This window comes from Gambusia affinis, linkage group LG01 (assembly GCF_019740435.1).
Source record: "Gambusia affinis linkage group LG01, SWU_Gaff_1.0, whole genome shotgun sequence".
NCBI lineage: Eukaryota > Metazoa > Chordata > Actinopteri > Cyprinodontiformes > Poeciliidae > Gambusia > Gambusia affinis.
The window spans coordinates 33310406-33333493 of NC_057868.1; the positions used below are offsets into that span (position 1 = coordinate 33310406).

At 39.2% G+C, this 23088-nt stretch overlaps 1 protein-coding gene across 12 annotated transcripts in view; it reads right to left on the minus strand.

The window, feature by feature from the left end:
• camta1a (calmodulin binding transcription activator 1a) overlaps positions 1 to 23088 on the minus strand; it is a 384222-nt gene that overhangs the window by 173047 nt on the left and 188087 nt on the right. For all 12 annotated transcript variants that reach the window (XR_006372058.1, XR_006372059.1, XM_044131220.1 and 9 more), the window contains one exon: positions 3454 to 3589. Coding sequence is in view for 10 of the 12 variants with exons in the window: in XM_044131220.1 (XP_043987155.1) it covers positions 3454 to 3589 (136 nt within the window). In the remaining 2 variants the exon portion in view is untranslated. The remainder of the gene's footprint in view (positions 1 to 3453; positions 3590 to 23088) is intronic.

Below are 23088 nucleotides of genomic sequence, written 5' to 3' on the forward strand. Positions count from 1 at the left end.
ATTAGCCAGCTTTTAAAACAATTTTCATCTCCGACGTTTTTACCACCATTTTGTTTGTTTGTTTTTGTTTGTTTTTGTTTGTTTTCTTTCAGATCCGTTGTAAATTAAGAGCAGACTGCCACCAGTGTGCAGAACTGCATCATGAAATAGAAATCGTCAGGACGATTTACAAGTCCTGACAGCCTTGTAAATCGCCTCAATACTGGTCAGCAAAATAATAAATAAATCCCAACTATCCAATAATAAAAACACAAAGATCTGGATATTCTTTTATCCGTCTCACATTCTCGTAGATAAGCAATAGGTTTTCTAGGAGCACTCTCATTAGAAAAGATTCATCAAAGGGACAATGTGATGAGCTACAGTTTTTTTTTTTTTTTTTTTTTATATATTGAACATGTTTCCCATCTGCCTTTCCCACATTTGGTAAGACTACATCAAAACTCACACAATGCTGGCAAACCGTCAAGTGTATATTTGTTTGACAAATTTACCATGTTGCCTGTTAGGAATTATTTGGGTCACTGCAAATACGACTGCCAGACATGGCACAGTTTGTGAGCACTGCTAAGCTGATTATTTGCTGGAACAAATAAGAAGTGTGAAGAATGCAAAGCCATGACTAGACAGAAAAACATCTTTGCAAGAACTAAAAGGAAGAACTCAATCATTTTAAAATTTAAACGACATTACCTAATGTTACATATCGAAATGTTAGGATTCATCCAAATAAGAAATTACTTGAATACCATCAGATTTCAATGTCTAGGGTTATGTTTCACGAAAATAAAGCAAGACTGAAAATTTATGGAAAGAAATGAAGATCAGAAAACATGGAAAGGAACTCCAGAACACTGGAGCACAGAAGGATGGCTCAAATTATCCTTACAGGAGACCTCTTGAAATTGTCATTACCAACATATTTAATTTAGGAAATTACATAAGTAGTGTGTAAACTACATATCAAATATTTATTTTGTAAGTTGGCCTTTGTCATCCTATTTACATCTGTCGAATCTTGTCTTGTTGTGTTTTCACATAAACTGCATTTCAATTTAGTTGGATTCTTAGTGAAGCTGCTCTCAATCAAAATATACCCTGCTCTAGTTGTCAAAAAGAAAAATGAGACTGAAATTTGGAGTGAAAAGAGCCCGGATAAGACTGCAGTTTTAATTACAGCGCTACAAGGCTGGTGTTCCTCTTTGATAAAATCCTGATCCTGTTTAAGCACATCAGCTGACAAAATTGTCACTCACAGTAATTAAAGAGAACATTTATGCTGCTATTTCAGCTATACTTAGCTATATAACAGTTTGAGTTAAAAGTTAGGACTGACAGAATGTAGCAGGTCCTTTTTCTTATCTGCTAATATAAACTCTAATTGATTGCAACACCAGGATAGGGGGTAAAAGTACTAAGGGATCGGTGACAAAACTGTTTTTACCGCTAAGTTTAATGTGAGGGGAGAGGCATTTATTATCAATAACCATTTCCCACAAACAAAGGTAAAAGTGCATCTAATATCCTAAAAGGGCCCCATAGCAGTCACATTTACCTTCCCATTGAAGGAAAATCTCAGAATTTGCCCTAAAAGTTTCTCAGTTTACAGTTTTTTTTCAACCCTCTACGCAGCAGCATCTAGTATCTCCTGGAAGAGTTGTGCACCATTGTCTGTTTAGCTTTTATTAATATAAGTTGTTAAAGGGCCTCAACTTGTTGCTGTAGTCATTAGATATCCAGACAAAGAATCCTAAAGGCATTTAAAGGTTGCCTTTCAAATGTAAAATAATAGCATCTTTATGGACAAAGTTTCTAAAAAAGATAATTAACCTGCCTAATTCAACTAATTTGGATGCAACACAGGACATGTCCTAAGCTTTTCTTGGACAGACACATTTTGAGAACAAAAAATAAAATAAAATAACTATAAGATGAGGCAGAAAAAATTACCAGTATTTGAACAATTTAACAGTGACAAACTGAAGTACCTTTTTACTAAAGGTGAATAATGCGAAAAGATCTTTCCTTAAGGAATGTTACCCAATAATTTTAACAGTAATTACAGTTGCCAAAAATAAAAAATAGCTATCGCACAAGGCACAAACTTGTGCTTGGATGACACTGAAACTCACTGTACGATTAGTAATGAACAAGTTGAGTAAAGCAAAAAATAAATAAAAAATAAATCTGAAAAGAGCCACCATGAAAAACTTTCCAATGCATCAGTTAACCAGAAATTAATATTTAGAGTAACACGGTGGAAATGAAACTTGCTAAATAAGTGTACTTTTGTTTGAAATCAAAACTTGTGGATATTAACAAAAAGTGACAGAAAGTATTGCCTTTGAACATCACGAGCTACGCATTTAGCTGCTCAAGAGCAAACATGAAAGTTGGGCAGCTCAATGCATTCAAAGATCTGGAGGTCCACTCAAGAACAACAATCACTACATAAATACACTTTTGTAATCCATCGATACCGACAGCCTAAGAAATATCCGAACCATCAACCATTGTATATTAATGATGGTATAATAAAATGACCCATCTAACTAGAATCTTCACTAGCTAAAATTATTTGTTATAGTCCAACAGGATAGATGTGTGCAGTCTCAGCAGGTTATCAGAACACCGCAGATGACACTGAACTGGCTACACGAATAAAGAGGCCATTTTCTCAAAGTGACAAATATGCAGAGGAGTCAGAGACAAAACGGAGAGCAAAGCCCCTGAAGGTAGAAAGGCCAAGCTTTGTCTTTGTCACACAGTGTGACAAAGACACACAACATGACTCCCCAATGTGTGCACCATGGCTGTATACTTTGTGTTTGGATTTTTTCTGAATGGAAATCAAAAATCCCAAACCTCTCTTATCTCAACTCTTGTTCTTCTGGTTTCATTGCTTGTTACTTAATCTGTCAGTAAAAACAAACCTGAATCCAGACTTTTGTTCTGCCGAATGCTTTAAAAGTACAACAGTGAGTCTTTGTGTCTGATTAACAGCTCCTATATCAACCTGTGTTTAAACGCTGCATAAACACCACTGCAGGTTCTACAGGTGAGCGGAGAATGATACAAATGGCCATTTTATGTCAGGAGCTGGTAGGGGCAGTGACTTGGTCTGAGGTGAGGGAACACTTGCTCTACAGTGCTGCTTTGAGCCAGCAAGATTAATGGAGGCTCTCTGGAGCAAAGGCAACAACCACAGCTTTAATAAGGTGCAAACAATCGGTTCCACTCCACTGGCTTCCCAGGGAAAACTATTGTTGTGCCGCATTGTTTCTTGGTGTGGTTCCTTGGAGACATGTGTCTACTGCACCATGCAACTGTCTCCAATACAGCCAGGGGAGAAGTCAGTGTAGGCCTTCGTTTGTCTGTGTCACAATGAACGCTGGCTCTCACCCCAACTCTTTCCCCCATCCTCTCCTTTCACATTTAGTTTCCCCCACTCACCTCAACTCCCTGCACTTTCAGCTTCATGTGATCTTCTCGCGTGGTCTTCCCATCTTTCCTCTTCTTCCAGCAGTATCCGTCCTTTCTGTACTTCACCTTCTTCCTGTTGTACAGTATCATCGACCCATTCTGCGGCCTGGAACCACAAAAGAGGGAGATTAAATGAGATAAGAGGATAGGCAAAGTACAGCACAACCAAGGAACTCACTTCAAAGATGAGCACCGAGATCTGACACAAGTTTCCACCCTGCAGAAAGTGTACCAGTAACCTAGATGACAAGAATTCTTCATGGAGATTCTCGGCATTGGTATTCACGGTCTGACAACGAACAAAGCATTCCTCTGCATTTTTAGAGTGTGTGCCCTGCCAGAAGTTACAGTGTGATTCCTTGCAGGGTAAGTTATGTAAAGGCTAGTGGCAGAAAAGTGTGGAGGAGTGAGGTTCCATCATTATCTCTCATTCACCTAACCTGAATGAGTTGTGGTGCTGGAAATCCACAGGGAAAAGAGAAGACTCTCTCCCACAGTCCATTCATAATTCATTCTCCCTCCACCACACCACAGCCTGTTGCTTCACCATGATATAATGTAACTGTTTGATGATTATTTGCCTTTCCACTTAGATTTGTAATAGAAACATTTGGCATTCTGTACTCAACATTAACAGAAAGTGTAACATAAAATATGTATGTCCTTTTTCAACAAGTAGCATGCAGTCACGGTGGATACAGTTGTGTGTATTGGTATTTGCCTGTTTTGCAGAAATGCTTTGTGCCATCACTTCTAATCAATTCATATTGCATATTTTCAGGCTCCCCCATCATTCAACACAAATGCATGCATTGACTTGAGAGAAGACATATAATCTTTCTGCGGGGACAGACTTATACAACATCCTTTCAGCATCAACAATTGGATGTGCATGAGACGTACACTGTCAGAAGGACAAATACACAGAAACATGTTCTGCAAATAATTTAGAAGTGTGTGCTACAGAACAGAAACCTTTAATGTTCTTTTTTTTGGTACGTCTAATCTGCATTAAGACTTGTTTTTTTTTTTTTTTTTTTTTTTCATTAGCACATATAAAAGTATTGCTGGTGAGAAATACATCCAGGATTTGGAAATGGAAAAGAAAGTTAACAAAAATGATCATTTGGGTGGATCTTTAGATGGACTGGTGACCTATCATTGCAAAAGTAGAATGCCTATTTTCCAATAACCCCTGGAGATAGTCACCAGTACAGACATTGGGATGATTTGGTTGGCATAGCAGAACAGCAGTGCTACCACAGAAAAGTACAAAATTCATGGTTTCAAAACTTCAGCAACAGAGAATTTTTACATTCTGTTGCTGAATTTTTACATTACGTTCTCAGTTTAAAAGTTGAGTGAATTTTCTAAAAGATCCTCACATGTGAATGATTACAAATGGTTATTGTATTCCATAACCCTTGGTGCTACTACAGCTTTACCTAAATATCACTTTACCTACCATCAATGTCAGATGTTTTTCTGCAGTACTCATAATTTGATTTGCAGCTAATCAGAACTGCTGGATTTTTTAGATATGTTGAAAAGCTCTGTGGAATAAGTGTTACATGATGTTATATATATCTAACATCAACCAGTGCTGATGCAGAAGTTTTGCAAGGGCCAATCAAAAGTCACAGCAATGATCTGACTAAAAATTTATTTATTTATTTATCCACCACCCACTGACCCACATATCAGCACATTGAATGCCTCCTGTAGCTCCAACAGCAATATATGCAATATATGCAATATAGTCCATCAACTGTCTGAATAATTCAGTAATTATCAGACTACTTGGGATGCTCACAGTGGGCATAAAAATGGACCCTTTCATCGTACTAAATGCTTACCTGTTTGCCCTAATAAAAGCACCATACAAAACGAGAGCACATCATAGAGAAATTATTGATATGATAGATCTTGAAATCTTACAAAATGATTTATTCATGTACATTGTTGGATACATTTTTAAATAAAAAAAAAAAAATAAAGTACCCAAAGAGTGACATGGTGGTCTTCAATGTTTGGTGTTGGGTTGACCTTTATTTCAGGAAAATCAATACAGGTACCTTTGTAAAGACTGGTTTAATTAATCAATTGTTGCTACATATGATTAGAAGAGAGAGAGAAAAAAAAAACCTCATCTACTGAAGGGCTGAATGCCATAAAATGGTTGTGAACTATCACTCTAAAGTACATCTACTGAAAAAAAGCTTGATTGTGGCAAAACCTTTTTATTTTTTGTCTCCAAAAGCAACTGCAAAAGTTTGTGCAAAAACAACTATGGCAAATGTAGACTCACCACAACTATTACAGTTTGGATCCTACTCAGAAAGAAAGATTTATGTGATTGTTGCTCCTGCGAAGTGAGTGAGGGAAAGACACCTGGGTAACTGAGGGAGGCTTAAGTGTTCAGGCAGCTGGTAAGCCGTGTTAGCCATCCGCTCAGTTCTCCCACGTACAGACAATGTGCGTGTACACAGCAACCCCTCCTCTCCTTCAGAAACACACATACCCACAAACTCAAACAACTAGAAAAACACATCAAAGTAGAGAAAAAAAAACGGGTTGATTTGTGCTTTCTGTAGCAATAAACAAAAAAATAAAAAATAAATACGAGGCATTGTTTTGCATTGTTTTGTTGTTTACTGTAACATTTTCTTTTTCACAACGTTTATTTATAACCCTGCATGCATCATTTTGCAGGGCTGCCTTTGGGGGCCGTGGCGTGTGTTTATCTTAGAATCACTCATCAATCTTTTTTTTTTCTTGCCGGATCTTGTGGGCCGGTGGGAAGAGGAGGAGAAAGAGGAAGGGGGGTTCCCGCGGCCCCCGCTCTGTGGCCCCTGACAGCACCTTCTAATGAGAGACGCCACTCATACACTGATGTGCTCACTCTGTGCTGATCTCCATGCCTCTCTCTCCCCTCCTCACAGCCCCGCTCTTCTTCTCGTCAGTCAGCTCAGGCTGTGCACCAGGGAACGTCTCCGTCTTTTCCCTCGCGCTGACTTCTTTTCTGTTCTCTCACCCCTCCCTCTTGTTTCATCTGTCTCAGGATCCCTCACCTCAACTCACCCACACCTCCCCTCTTTCCTGCCATCTTTCCCTCGCCTCTTGCTTTGAGCTTTGAATACTTTGCAGAAAACAGCTATTAGGAAGACATTTTTATTGGTCATGCTTGAGAAGTTGTACTCTACCACTCAAAGGCTGGAATGTACACAAAATATAAATCATGTTCTATTTTGCAGGATCCCTAATGTCATCCATAGTGGGGCAGTGATCATAAAGAGCAGCAGGGATTTTTGCAGACTGTTACAATCAGCACATGCTCTCCTAAGGATTTGCATACCAGATTGCTCGAGTTACCATAAAAGCTACCGAGTTCAGACTCCCACTGCTCTGCTTGGGATCAATCGAACCTGAAAGTGACCCATCTAAAAAGTTTGATGGTATTATTTATTACATTATCATCCTACGTTTTTGTCCTTCAAAAAGATATGAGAAGTGTGAGCTTCTTAAAATGTAGCCCAGCATGAGACAAAAAGATGGGCGCAGATGAGATAAGGTAGAAAATCAAATGACAGAGGGCTATCTGATCTCCTCCAGAGCACTGGAAATTGGGGTGAGGCTTCGGTGTCAAAGGCTCAATGCCGCATTTATCGGCTCGGTACAAAAACTTATTCGCTCAGCTATTTTGGAGGGAGTATTTGGTAGACCCTATTTACAATTCAAGGCACTTTGAACTTAAAGAGAGCCTAGGCATCCACTCTGGACAGGATGGTAGACCAGTTAAAAAGTCTTGCTTTGTCAACATAATGCATCTCTTCTCCTTCTTGCGATCTCCCTCTGTTTCTCTTGCAATTCTTTCCCACTACTGTTTACTTAGGCGTTTCAATTAATTTTATCAGAATTACACATATTTATACATGAAAGGAAAGCTAAAGGCTGTGTTCTAGTAAAAAGCTTGACAGGTGGCCCTTTTGTCTCAGATACTGAAATGTAGCAGATTAATATGGAAATGCAGGCTTCTGTCAAAGAGTTCCACATCCGCCTTTCCTTTTCCTCCTTTGAACTTTTCTGTGATAATAAGATTTACCCTCAGGACGGTGTTAGGCCTTGTCCACTCCTTTAGGAAACATTCATTTACTCAGGTAATGACATTCACTCAATCAGATTTGTTCATTTGAAAAAATAAAAAAAAGTCAGAGGAGGGTACAGGATTTTTTATGAGGCAGTTGACGTGCTTAGAATGGGTAGCACAGTAAGACCAAGGGAGCGATTGCAAAAAAAAAAAAAAAAAACTGTATAAAATCTCGGCTTTACAGTTTTAAGGCACAGAGAGAGAATATAAGATGAAGAAAATCATAAACAGAGACAGGAAAACAAATCTGTTAAAGAAAAAGGTTGGTGGAAAAACACTGGTGATTCATGCCAGAATTATGGAAGAAAAAAAAAAAAGAAAATTCAATGTGGATGTATTCATTTACAGCTGCTGTCATGCTGGTTCCTATTTTGCCATGTGGTTGGCGTATCTAAAAATGCATTTTATGTGGGTCTAAATGTGAAGAAATAAAGCATATTTTGTGAGACATCAAATCCTGTTACGACTATGAAGTATGCCTTGTTTTTGATGCTTCTCTCTTTTGTGTGGTGTGTATGTTGCAAAGACATCACAGTGTTGTTTCTCTCTCCATGTTTAACAATCACAAAATGAAAACCTAAAAACTTTATGTGGAGCTAAGGAATTCCCTGATGTAGGTACATATTTGAATTAATTGACTGAAAAATCAAATAAATGAATTTAATCAACTTGTAGGTCAGCTGGTTGTCCATTGCAGTTTTTCTAAGATCCAATATGAGAAGGTAGATGAATTTTTATAAGCGTAAATGAAGCATCTGCATGGTGTAGCATGAGTTTAAGCAACATTATCTTTAGGTCATTTTGACATCTGAGCACCACTGCAGTCAGTTCCATAGCAGCAGTATGGATTGTCTAGCAAAAAGTGTTGGTTTAACTCTCCAAATAATTGAATACGGGTGTTCCGCAACTTCCATTGAAACAAGAGCATAAAATCAAGTTCTAAGCCATGCAGACTTTCTCTACAAACATTTGTGAAAAATAACTCACTGAATTCCAGTGTGGGTGCAGATCATGTAAAATCACAGAGTGGAGGGTCAGCAGATGCTGAACCACACACTTTAACAACTTCCTGCAGTCAACAGCTATAGACTCTGATCTTGATACAGTCTTCAAATTACCTCAAAAACAGCATAACTTCAATTATTGTTTTTTTTGTTTTTTTTGGCCAAGTACCTGCTTCAGATTAAGTGGCATAAACTATACATAGATATAATATTATTATTGTAAAGTTTGGTGCAGATGGCATTACTGTTTGTTGTTGTTTTCTGAAATTGGGTTAAGTTTCAGCAAAAACCTTTGAGATAAATAAATGTGGAGACTGCTAGCCAGGCTTTCTCATCCAACATCAGTGTCTGACCTCTAAGGTGCTCCATTGGAAGAATGGTCAAAATTTATTCACAAGACACTCATTGAAGACAGCCTTCTCAGAAGGATTAAGCTGTTCTGGCTGCAAAGGCTGAGCAAACACCATTTAAGAAGCTTTGTGTCAAGACTGGGCTGCATGTAAAAAAAGTCTCAAGGCGCTTTTCACAACACTTTTGGTCATACATTATATAGTATGTGTGGGAATGCAGATGTTTTTGGCATGTTGTAAAATCATTGGCAATATGAAATAGACCTAGAAGGATTAGTTTGTGAAGGATAAAAGCTCTAAACTTACATACAGTGTATGAACAATTGTGAGATAAAAAAGTGGTGGATTACTTTCAAAAACGTTTTTAAGCTCCACATTCATAAAAGGCTTGTAAGACTTAACTGTAAAGCTTCTTCTATACAATCATGCTTCATAAGCAGTCAGCACACAGATACATCTGTGATGGATAATCAGACAGTATAAAACAAGCTCTGTTGTCAGATCTATCTCTCTGGAAGAGGTGGATGGCACATTCTCCTGGCTAAAGACAAAATGACTATCCAGATTGGTTTAATGAAGCATGTCCAAAAGTCAGTCTTTTTTAATGGTATGCTTTTCCCCTGTAAAAACCAACTAAGCATATTATAAAATGGGAGGAAATTGTGGGAACAAATAAATAATATAAAATTATGATCAACCACATGGCAGTAAGCTGCGTCCCATTTTTCTGCCAAGACAGCCCTAACCCATTGAGGCACATTGCACAGTTGCTCAGATTGGATAAAGGTCTGTGAAATTTAAAGGCCAAGTCAACAATTAAACCTGTTGGGCTCTGCAAATCATTCATGGACCATTTTTGCTTCGTAAAAGGCAACATCATCCCACCTACACTTGCTCAAAACTTTATATTTGCACAATTTTGCAGTTTCTAGCACATCAACCTCTTTGGAAACAAACTTTACTCCCTGCCAGATGAATTCCAATACCTAAATGAATGCGATGAAGAGATAAAAAGTATTTTTCACTTTACCTGAATGGTCATAATTTTATCAGTGCATAAACCCCTACTTAAAAGATTATAATTTCCCTTCTAACCTGCTGCATTTGAACCAAATTTTAAGATGGGCATCAAAATGGTAAAAGACAAAATGTAAGAGACAACAAACAAACAAAGTGATTTATTGAAAATACGTTTCAGTGGTAACAAGCTGTTAATCATCTGATCAAAAGTCTTAAAGAATAACCAAGAAAAATCCAAACTAAGTGTCCAAAAATGTTCGAGAAGTAGGTTCACCCACCATTATTGCTGAATTTTTCTAACACCCATTCAAGCATGTGAATTTCCTGCCTCATTGCGACACTGATCCATATGGTGAAGACGGCTTTATGAAAGACATAACATGTCGATCTCTAATGATTTAATATTAGAGAGGTGTTATTTTCCTGGAACAAGTCATTTGTCAGAACTATAGCATTGTGGTGTAGGATGGTGCCACAGATGAGGACCCTCAGTCCAGAGAAATGTCATCTCCACATACCCAGCTGCGGTGTGATGCAACTTGAAGCTGCATTGTTCCACTGATGCAAAAAGCTCACAGATAATAATGGAGCCTCCTTGACTATGATGCAAGGAAATGGTCTCCAGAGGGATCTCCTCGTCATGCCAGTAGCATTGGAAGCCATCAGCAAAATCCAGAATAAACTTTTTTCTAAGCAGAGCATTTAGTGTTCCTTCTTGGTTACTCCCTTTTTTAAGTCAAAAGGAGCAAGTTTATGATATAAGAGGATACATAGCCTTTATTCATGCTTTTTTTTTGTCCTTTATCTGTAGAGATATGCACAAAGTTTCCAGTCGCCCTGCTCAACGTAGTAACAAGTAAAATGAGAAAACATAAATAAAGCAGTGATGTTGATCATTTCTGTTTCTGTCAATCACGGGTGAAATATAGATCACCCAAGTGAAAATAAATGTGCGCATCTCCGGCTGTCAAAACCGACCAGCGATATTTCACACCTAATGTAATTACATCGCAAGCAATGGTGCTCTATTAGATGGCACATCATCTGTGAGTTGCAGACGTGCAAGTAGAGAGGTGCCGGCTTCACATTGGGAGCGCCTATCCGAACGTATCACGTGCAATTGATGACTCGCAGATAAGCTGCTCCTTTCAGCCCTGCCAAAGCATGCATCAGGAAGTGGGGCGTTCGCTAAAACTACTTTAAATGTAAATCTGCCACGGCCTCGAGATTGAGATTCATCGTCTGCACTGCTCCGGAGCTCGCCAACTCCCTCCCTGCCAGAGCTCGTACGTCGAGACGCTGCCGGTCGGCTTCCTTTTAGACTGCAAATGAGGCCTCAGCACCTGGTCACTGCAATGCCCACAGTTCCTAGTACTTTGGTCTAGAGTGGCCTCAACTCTCAGTTGTGAATGCCTAATGGTATATGATAATTAAGGGTGTAAGGGGAAATGTGGTGCGTAAGGTGGGCTCAGCTGGAATAGGTTTTCGCCATCACGTACACTCTTTCACCTAAAAAATAAAAAAGTTAGGTTGCCCGGTGTGAACTGTTTAGTTTAACAGAAACACTTTTATTATGTACATAGTATTTGAAAGAATTCGGAAAGAAAACAACAACTGACAAAAAATTAGTCCAGTGAATCATCAAGTTAAGTTTGCCAAACATGTTGAAACATACTGATTTCCAAGGCTGTGCAGATGGAGCTCAATGTTTGTTTACCCAGCGTGTTGAAGTAAATACCATAGTAATGATGAGAGGGTAGCGGAGCCATTGGAGTTGTAAATCAGAGTAGGAAGACAGATCACACTCCTCCCTTTTCTCTCTATCTATACTGCCTACAATTGCCACAGAACTCTAGCCCCAGCCCCCTGCCTTCCAGCAGGAAACAGATGTTCCCTCCACACTTATCTCAATGAAAAAATCACAGACAATTTACAAAGAATATAAATTACGGTTGTAGCTGCACATCAGTGTCTCTGTCCCTAGAAGACCTTGTAAAGAGGATAAGGGTGAATTGGTGTGTGTAGGGCGGGTGAATTGTTGGGGGGGCAACATAAAGCGAATGGAAGCGGTAGGGGGGAGGCAGGCGGGGGCTCTTATCTGGTCCCCAGCAGCCAGGCAGAACGAGAGGGCGGCTGGTGACTGGCGGTGATGCCGCGCTGATAGCACTAAGCTGGTTTCATGCACATTTCAGGGAGGCTGCCATCACTACTCAGACTTGAAGCTCTCAGCTGCTGCCAGTGGATGAGGCTGGGATGCTATTTATAAATAGCCCATGTCATACACTGGTTACAGCTCTCCATTCTCTGTGTCAATGCATACTATCACACGCAGAGCAGTAAGGACTATGTGCAGTCATGATGTACAACTTCTGTGACAGCAAATTTGAATTTCACAGTTTGTAAAAGTTGTGGACTGCAGGTCATTTGTTATTCACTTGAAATGTATGCTGTCAATGTCTGTTTGCAGGTGGGATTGTGTGGGACGAGGACATACAATGTGCTGGGTTGAAATGCCGATACTGTTCATCATACGGTGCCTAAGAAACACAAAATAAAGGCCTTGAATTTTTTCACATTTTGTCAACTACATATTTTACTGTATTTTAATAGGATTTCATGACCAATGCAATGAGTCAGAAATGTCAGTGGATGGGGAATCTGACTGGGCCAGTGTAATGCATGAATAATGTTCGGACCAAACCATCTCAGGATAGTGATCTTCTATCTGCAGTCTCAAATCTTTTGCATACTTTGACAGGCTTTTATTAAGAATTGTCCTGTATTAAGCCCCAGACATACTTTTTTCCAACACTTTTTCTAATTCCTACTGAAGAATCATCTGCACAGCAGGATGTCATTCCCAAATTATTTATCTGTTTGTTTTATTATCACCTGATTGTCACCTGCTCCCACATGTTTGATGTGTCTACAAAACAGCTGCGTACCTTAAAAACCATCCTGGACTTTTTTTGTATTTGCTTTCTTCTTGTGACTTTGTTCAAGTCGGATTTGTGGATCTCACAACTTTTAGTTGTCCTGTTTGCAGATTCTTTCATCTGAGCTTTGAAAAGTTTCAGCTCCTCTGGAGTTTGCATAGTTCTGTTTGGCTGCTGCTCTGATTATCGACGGATTGAAAGTGGAGATGTTCAAAGTATTTTATAAGCTAACTTTGTTTTAAACTTTTCCACAACTTTATTCCTGTTCTGGAGTTTTCCGTAGGATAAAGGATTTTGCTTATTCTCTGACGTTTCAACAAACCTTTGAAGCCTTCATAGAAAAGCAGAATTTATACTGAAATTAAATTATGTTCAATCTATAATCGAATAAGGTGTCTTCTTAAAGCAATTGCACAGCACACTTTGATCACAAAACGCTGTACTGAATTGTTGAGGATTTGTAGCTTTGTACCTAAATAGGATTTTCTATTGCGTGTGTTGTGAATGCTTTTTCATTTTCTTTACTTTTCATGTATTAAAAGGGAAAAAAAGAGACTGCAGAGATGTGGATTTATGCTTCACATCCTCTTTGCTAATCTCCACAAATCATCCATGGTGGCTCTCAGCACATTGTAAATAAAGGTGTCATCAGATTGTAGCTTTTCTACAGCATGGCCTCTCCTGTACAACTGCAAACCAAACCTCTGCACAACTGCCTTATTATGACACTTTGTAAAGACGATGTTTTTGTATTTTCAATAATGCATGGCCAGCAGGGAATCACGTTCAACCTTAATTTGCGTCATGCCGCAGAGTTGCTGCTTTAGCAGCCTGTGCTCCTCTACAGTACAAAAATACTAATGCAATTAAATGGAAGATGAACTAGCCTGCAGTAACAAAAGGTCAGCTGTTCATTATTAGCAAAAACGGTGTTGCCTTCTACTAAAATGTGAAGCAGGGGAATTTAATCGCAAAGTTCAAAATAAGGTCATGGGTTTTATATGGTTTAATACCTAAGATAAACATCAGTCAAGATGTTTAGAAACATAAGCTCTAATGCCTAAATAGAAATTATAGGTTATTAAGTGGAAAGGGCAGAAAGCAATACACTAAACTACAGAGCTAAAGTCAAAAGAATCATATATATAAATAAAACTTTAAACAGAAATGGCTCATTCTGAGTGATGTGTACACATTTTGCATCATTTGTTTAAACAAATAGCTAAATTTTTAAATAATATTATTATGATAGCAGGAGATGATAAAGCCAACGTGTGAAGAGGTAAACTGTGTGTCCCCAGAGATCAGTACAGCAACAGGATGGGTCGAGGACACACTCCTTCCCACGCATCGTGGCACATGCCAAACCAAGCATATGGATCACCTGGATAAAGCCCCTCCTTATCGCTCCTCCAGAGCACTCAGTGCCACTGAACTTCCACTATTGATTCCAGTGACGGAGCACAGCTAAGGCCAGCTATTGAACCACTTATTATTAATTCACAAATCCTGCCTTGTCCACAAAAATGTGAGAGAACAAAGCACACACTGTAAGAACAAGCTGAAAGAAAGCAGGATAAAGGTCAAAAAACTCAACTTTCTCCAAATGACAGAGCCGCTGGGGTAGAAGTGATGCTTTTCAGCCTACCGAGTTATAAAGCTCATCTCAAAGTCCCCTCTGTAACAAAACAACCTCAATATAACTCTACCAAGGTTGGTGTTGAGTATTTCAAAATAGAGAGTAATAAAAATGGAGGGAATAAAAATAGAGAGATGGATAGGAAAACAGAGGAGCAAAAGATGAAGCTATTTTTCCTCTCTCTTCTTCTCCTAGGTCCCATATTAGTCTGGAGGATAGACCGATGACGATGAAAGGCTAAAATTGAGCTGTAACTCTATCTGGGTGCTGGAGCGAATCAGAAAGTCTATCCCACCTTTCACCTGGGAATCACAGCTCTGTCTGTGCCCTGTCTGGTCACCATACCAACCAAAGCCAGGCATCATGGCTTTAATTGGAGCCAAGGGCTCGCGGCAGCTCAGGCGCAAATACAAGGCAGGAAGAAGGACAGACATTAACCGTAGCTAAATGATGGTGGCCATGCAGATCAAATCGAATTTCAGGCTTTGCTTGCATTGCAAAGCTGACACAGTCTTAAGGTAGTACTAAATATATTGAAGTTACCTTGCTAAAATGCTTGCTTTGGATTCCAGCTTGGAGCGAAGCTGCTTTTTTCTCTGTCAGTAAAATCCTGATACCAAACACAGAGTATGCATAAGCATCATCACACTGTGATTCACCTTTGTAAACACAAAAGGTGCCAAAAATTAAGGTATGAGACAAATCAGAACATAAAAGATGTGTTGAAAGGCATAAGTAGTGCCTTTCAACACTACTGTGAGAGATTTTGAACTCTCTCACATTTTGACATACACACAAGTTAAACCCCCTAACCCCCCAAAAAAAACAACAACAATAAAAAAAACATATTCTAAGGTAACAAAAAAGTTCATCGGTACATAGACAAAAGCAGTAGAGTCTTTCCCTGGCGGCATCTCAACCACACCCACTGCAGCTTCCTTTCTGATGCATCCCAACACCTCAGGAGTCTGGAGCAACATGAACGGAGAGGTGGAAGAAAATACAACGTCTGTTGTCTTATTGAGATTTTATGGGCTAAACAAAAACAAAGTAGTAAATACTTCTGGAAACGCTGCGTCTTTTGAAACCTTAGTGATATTCAACTTCTGGTACCTTCTTCCATAACTTTGTTGTGGAGGACTGCTAAATGCAGATTTCGGTCTCCAAAACGCAAATATGACTTTTTATGAATTTCTTTCAACAACTTTTTTATTGTCATCAATTTTCACACTTCTCTTGTGTGTTTCTTCCCAGCAATCCTCAGCGGCCTTCACCAAGCAGAAATTTACCTAAATTAAATTGTACACATGCAGACTACCGGTACTCATTTGTTTTATGAAGGAAATTGGCTGCACTGGATTTTATTTGGGGATTTCATGGTGAAGGCAGGTGTATGCAAATTAATACCACATATTTCAGATTTTTACTTGTAAATAAAATACATAAAAGTAAAGGTAATAGGTCATAACAGACAATTTTTTTTAAATTATTGGGTTTATCAATCCCATTACAGAGAAATGGAACTTCTTATATATATATATATATATATATATAGATATATATATATATATATATATATATATATATATATACATATATATATATACACACACAACTTTAAATCCATAAAATGATCAATTCTTACCAGTGGTCGGAAACACAAAATTCTGATATTCTTCTGATCAGCAAATGTGGCAAAGCTAAGCTAAAAAGCAACTAAGGGATTTCAGATTTGGAAACAAAGAGAGAGGAAGAAAGCTGTTTAAAAGGAAATGATTTTCTGGGACAGGGGTATTCAAGAAACCTGTGAGGAGGTCCAGTTCAAAGAAATTTCCTCAAGCAGAGGTCCGCAATATCGTCTATTTGTAGTATGACAATATCGGAATACATGGTGTTAAAAAAAATTATAATACAGGTTAAAATAATTTCAAAGAAGTTTATTAGCACTGAAACACAGGATAACATTGTGTGGCTGCAGTTTAAATTAAAAATAACTAAATTATGTATTCAAAAATAAAGAAAGTGCCTAAGAAAAAATAGCAGCTTCAGTTTCCTTTTGATTGAACAATCTCAATATTTCTGCTCAACAAAACAACTCTCAAAACACCTGAACTATTTCTCTTACAGATTTCTCTTACATCTGTCTTCCCCCAATTTCCCTTGCTCAGTGTGAGAATTGAGCTTTGACTTGCCCTGCCAACATTTTAAATCTGGGCTTGAAGGAGGTCAGGGCCGTTCTCATGCACATGTGCAGATGCTCATTGGTGCTCATTTTGCGTTTCCCTAAAACCCAAGCAACACGGAGGAAACATTCATTAGCACGCTGTTCTGCGCTGAAAGCACGGCTTAATACCCTGGTGGACTGATCATATTGGGCAGTGAGACTTCGAATTTTCTGCGTCAGGAGTTCGGACTTAGGGGGGTATGATTGGTCAAATGCTTTGTGCTTAGTCTCATAGTGACGCTTGACATTGGCACTTTTAATAAGCGCCACGGTTTCGGAGCATATGAGGCACACTGGTTTCGTGGCGGGTGGAAGAATGACCATTTATGCATCAGTCCATTCCGTGTTGAACGCTCGATTTTCGGCATCTACTTTTCTCTTTTTAGAAAGCGCCATAGTGTTTGTACCTCTTCTGACTGTAATTCACGCCCTGTCTTCCTGTATCACCCTGCATTTCTCGCTTCAATCGCTTTTCGCTCGCCTTTCACCTCTTCCTTATATCACACTGCGTGGATGTCTGTGCCTGGCTACAAACCTCTGCTTCGGTTTGCTCATACAACTCGCGCTGAGTTCAAGCTGGCGATTTGATTCGCTAGTTGAACCACGTGGTTAGTATGACTCGCACGCGATTGGTTTGTAGCTTCCAATCCTTGCTGGTAAAAGCACTTGTGTCAGATAGGGAAAAAAAATAAATGCTCCGGTTTAAAATTAATTTTCCCGTCAAAATTAACAAATATTTTAACAATTTATTCCGGGTCCGGATGGGATGGCATATGGGTCCGTATCCGGACCGAGGTCCGTTGGTTGCGGACCACGGTTCTAGGACATGTTGAGACACAGCTGTAGTTCGTGTAGGCTGCGAGAAAGTGAGAGAAAGCAAAACTTCAATAGAAACCAGGCAGGGCCAACATACATCCAGGTACATCAGTTTTATCCATTTGAGATTTCAACCTCAATATGTCATGGAAAACATAGACACTGAAATGCTGGCCACATTGAGGACATCTTGGAGACAAGGTAGGGATCTGCCATCTCCATAAATTACACACAAGATTTTAGCTACACTAAAAAGATGGAAAAGACATATGTACCACCTCCAAGATTTACTGTATTTGGTTTATGTGAAGCATGTCTTCTGTTTTGTTGTTGAAATATTAGTGTTGGGCTCATCTGTCCAAAAAACCTATCTGGCCTTCAAGGTTTGGTTTTGATGGGAAGTGTTTCCTTTCAATATCCTATGACAGTTAAACTTGTACAGTTACTCTCTCATTAAACATGCTTTTTCATATCAGCTGCAGCAAGAGCCTCTAGTACATCATTTGATTGTATTTTAGGGTTCCTGGAAATTTCTGTTGGCACTTTGAATTCTGCTCTATGGGTGAACTGACTTGGATTGGGCATATTGGTTTTTCAAAGCTGTCCTAAAATTATTTTTAAATTCCTTACCAGACTTTAAAGCTGCTACATTTTTCTTCCTGAAGTCCTCAGATAGCGCATTGGATCCCTTCATGGTTCTCGCCTTGCCCTCAACAGTCAGAAGCAATCCAGATTAGATGTCTCAGGTTTAAATAGAGGAAGCCTCCTACAAATGACTGCATAGCAATTGTGTAGTTATATGGACCTAATATGGTATTCCGTGTGCAAAATTAAAATGTGTTTTCTTCCATCTTAAGGCTTTATATTACTTGAATCTTTCTACAATGTTAATATCCATTCATCAATCCATTTTCTTTAAACCCTTGTCGCTAGTCTCCAGCGAGACATTTCGGGCGAGAGGCGGGATACACCCTAGACAGGTCGCCAGGGCAACACAGAGACAGACACGACAAACAACCATGAACACACACATCCATATCTCAGGAGAATTTAGAGAGACCAATTAACCTAACAGTCATGTTTTGGACTGTGGGAGGAAGCCGGAGAACCCGAAGAGAACCCGTGCATGCACAGGGAGAACATGCAAACTCAATGCAGAAAGAACCTGGGTTGGGAATCAAACCCAGGAGGTCAATAATTCACATTGACCTTTATATCTTATTCTGGTTGGACTCAAACAACTCCTCACAGTTAGGAGTGGCCTAAACACAGAACTAATAAACATTTGTTTCTACCTTAGGGAAAAGTAGATTTGTAATCATCTATTTCTAAAACCGTAAAAAAGTTTATCTATAGTGTGGCCCAGTGAATGACTTTGACACCCATACTGTAGAGGCATTTTCAACCCACACCTGTATCCAGGCTTGTTGCACCAACCTGGCTGATTAACTATTTCCCACATATTTGAGATATTTATCTGTCACCCTAGCAGGCGGATCCTAGGAGCTTGTGCTGGGAGTCAGGGAAACAGCAAAGCAAAAGTTAGCTTCTGACTTTTCCACCTTTCACTATCTAGCAAAGATAGCATACAATCTTGAATTAGGGCTGTGTTTGTGGTGTAAATAAAACACCTATCTGAAGTATAACAGTCATTTATAACCAATCAGCCACTCATGTTCTTTAAAAAAGAATAATAGGATATATAAAGTTGTAGGATTCAATTGCCTACACATAAGCCCAGATGTTTCTCCTTCTCTGTCAAGTTTATGGGGGGCAAATAGAAAGCAATCTGGCTAACGCTGATGTTGTGATGAACTACATCTGGAAGAAATCATGAGAATTTACATCATCTTCTGACATTTAGCTACACACTCCACACACCATCAGCGCGGGGTGCTCTTTCGATGCCGGGATTTTGAGCATGCCAGTATAAGAGTGTGTGTGAGAGTCAGAGTATGCGTAATTAAATATCTATTCCTGACATTTACCCTTTCCGTCCACATGGCTCTCGGCAGGAAGAGGCAACCTGGGAATGACAATCTTGAATCCTGCAACATATCACATTTTTTTTATGTGTGAGTGTACGTGTATGTGTGTGTTTGTGCATCTGTGTCAGAATTGGAATGCACAGTTATTAAGGGGGAGGCCTGCCACTCATGTGTCTCCAGAGGGTGAGGAGACCAGACACCATATATAAACGATAAGGGAAAAGGCAGACTAACGGGAGAAGCACAGAGAAGCACAGCTAATGAAGGAGAGGAAGGAAGTGGTGAAAGTGTCAAGACACCCATTGTATCACAGGCCAGGAGCAGTAAAGACAAGCTAGTGGCCTCTGCAACTTTAAGATTGTCATTAAACTCTTGCCTTAGTCATGTTTATGGTTGGCTTTGTGTGTCAGAGGAGAAGGGGATCGTAAAGCGGGGCTTTGTCTGTCTGCCATTGATTTATTTCCTTCGTTAGGTTGATGACACTGCCTGCTTATGATGTCCTAGCACAGACTATAATTACAGAGCACTTCTGTCTTTATTGATGTCACTTTGTTAGTTTAATTAGGCTATATTGGGTTTTAGAGTCATGGCAAGAACAAAGCTATGATGTAGGGCAAAAATCATCAATGGAACATCCTGTTTCGAAGATGTCGGGTGCACAGAGTTGAGAGATAATTATTTCATAGACATATAAAGTAGACTTTATGCATCTCAACAACTACAAAGACAAAGAAAAGGTAATCTAAAAATTAATGACTATTCCATCTGTGTTATAAGCAGAGACAGAGGGAGAAGGCGGCGTGTGTGATGAGGGCCTGAATGGAAATGAAACACCTGGGTTCAACCTTGAGAGCGACTGTTTACACTCCCAGTCCCCAGGTGCTGGAAGTGACTGAGAGTCGTGGAAAAACCGTCAGTGGGTCTGTGAGTGAGAACAAGTGTGTGTGTATAGACATTGTGTATATGATGGGATGGGACCCAGGGGGGAAGCGGTGCCACGTCAAGGTGACCGTCGAGTGAAAAAGGAAGAAGGAGAGGCCACCTGCTTGCTAGCGATAGCAAAATGAGGGTGACAGCCATCCACCTGTCTAAGAATACTCTCATTTCAGACCCCATCTGCCCACCCCCCTATGGGATACCTCCTCCCAAGGGGTACTCATGACCCTCGCTGTGTTTCCACTCATTCGGCCTCCTGTTCTCTGCCCCTGAACTTGAAGAAAACGGCAACTGCTCACCCGATCAGAAGCTGGCCCGGTTTGCTGTAACACGGCATTGCACAAAGGTGGCTTTGACTAGTTTTATTTTGCTTCTCCTCTTCTTCTTTCAAAGTGACATAGCCCGCAGACCTTACTTGTAAGAATGGGCAATAAGTCGTCTGGCTTGACTAAGTCATCAGACATGGCCAACAGGGAAGGCTTTTATTTGTTCTCTTTTCCCTTCCTCCCTGATGTTCTCCAAACTGAAAACGCATCATTGTGTTCTGTAGCACAGATAATAGTTGGCTAACAGCAGAGCAATTTGGCAAGTCAAACAATGGCCACATATAGACCACTGTCTATTTTTCTTTTTTCTTTCTGCTCTCACTCCCTCTGTCCATGCAGGTGCCTATGTGTCTTACATTGGAGTGTGGAAAAACACACAATCAGATTCCTTCAGGGGCTAATCCACCCAGCGGATGAATCGCTTTCTTCGAGGATGACTGTCTGACTGAAGTCAGGAGCCATTGTGCGACTCCCAGGGCTTCTGACTCATGGTCTGGACCTGGGGCTGTGTTTGCACTTTCTCAATAGGTTTCAACCACATAACCGCATAGGGTCTACGTGGAAAAGACCCAGCAGACTTCTGACATGTCTTATGATCTCTCCCAGTCCCTAAGGGCTAAAAAAAGTCCTGCTATACTTTTTGTTCTCTGGGCTGAGAAAAATCTGTTCATGAAAACTAACTCTCAATGACAGAATAGAGAAAAGGAGGGACTTGACAGATGAAGAGAAAAAGAATTTAGAGCATATATTAAATGCAGATGGAAAAATTCAAGTCAGCCAAGAAAAATATTAAATACAAAATGAATGCTATGGTGCAAAATAAGACAGCCATTGCTAGGAAGATGTAATTTTGAGAAGATTGCAAAAGTTTATAATTCTGCTATCTCTTTCTCTCTCATCTCAAGCTGTTAGATTTTTTTGTATGTTCTGCTTGGGCGGGTAATGATTTATGTGTCAACAATCTTAGATCATCTTGGCCGCTTCGTCAGAAAATAATTCTTTATAACACATATTCTTGGTGGATGTCAGAAGTTGAAACAGAAACTCTTTTGGCAGCAAGGTGTTGGGTTACAGAATCTACTTTTTCACTCAACAGATGTAGAGATATGCAAACAAATCAGTTGTTGGAAACAATCTGTTGATTTTCAGCTTGATTAGCTGTGACCAGTGATGACTGGGTTGGAAATCTGGTATGAACCTTTGCTGCTGAGCAAAGAAAACTAGTTTGCTATTTAAGAATCTAAATTCTTTATAAATCAATGAGTTTTAAACTCACTTGATGCAGGGACCTCAGGTGGTACTTGGAATACCCCCTGCATTACGCAAAATAAATTAACTACATCCAAAATGAATGGCAAACAAAAAGGCTATAATGTAAAACAACAAGCCAAAACAGCAGATGTGTAGTTGAAACAGTTGGATCTCAGCTTCACACAGTTGCTACTCAAACGGAAAATGTATTTAAGAATATTTCAAGGTACAAACTGAGATAGACAATAATTAACACAGAGGCGTTCTGTTTACCTCTGAAGCCAGAACTTAGATCAGAAAATAACATCAATTCCAACTCAACTTTGTTATACTTGTAATTTGGAAAACCAGTAGGATTTGAAAATTTGCTCATTCGCCAAACAGGAGAATTACTTTTGGTAATACAAGCTTAAGGTAATAGACAAGTGTGAACATTTGTTAGTAAACACCTGAATATTTAACTTAATGTTTTGACTTGAAGTAAAATCCATTTTTATGTGACTGGTCTTCTTTCTCTTTGCTCTTCCTCAATTCCCTTAATTTGATATAGTTAAAAGCCACACAGAAAAAATAGAAAAAGTATATTGACTGCTGTTGTCATGTAATTTTATTTTATAAGTCTTACAACTGAAACTGAATTTGCCAAAATTTGTGTCTGTATGTCATAACCTAGATGGAAAATCAACCACAAAATGTTTAAACCTGATGTAATGATTTATTTAGAGACTAAACATGATTTTTATTTGATTCAAATGTGATGTTGATCTTATCCCCAAATATACTGGTGTGCAAAAGGATCAAGTATCTAGTCCTACTTAACAATAGGTCAAAGATATTGTTAAATTTAAATGAGATAAGAGGAAAGAGTATGATCATACTTTTCTTCTTTTTTTGCAGTACACCAATGACCAAGTCTCTGTGGGTTTATGTGTTGTCATTACAGCCAATATTAGTAGCCTGAAACTGAT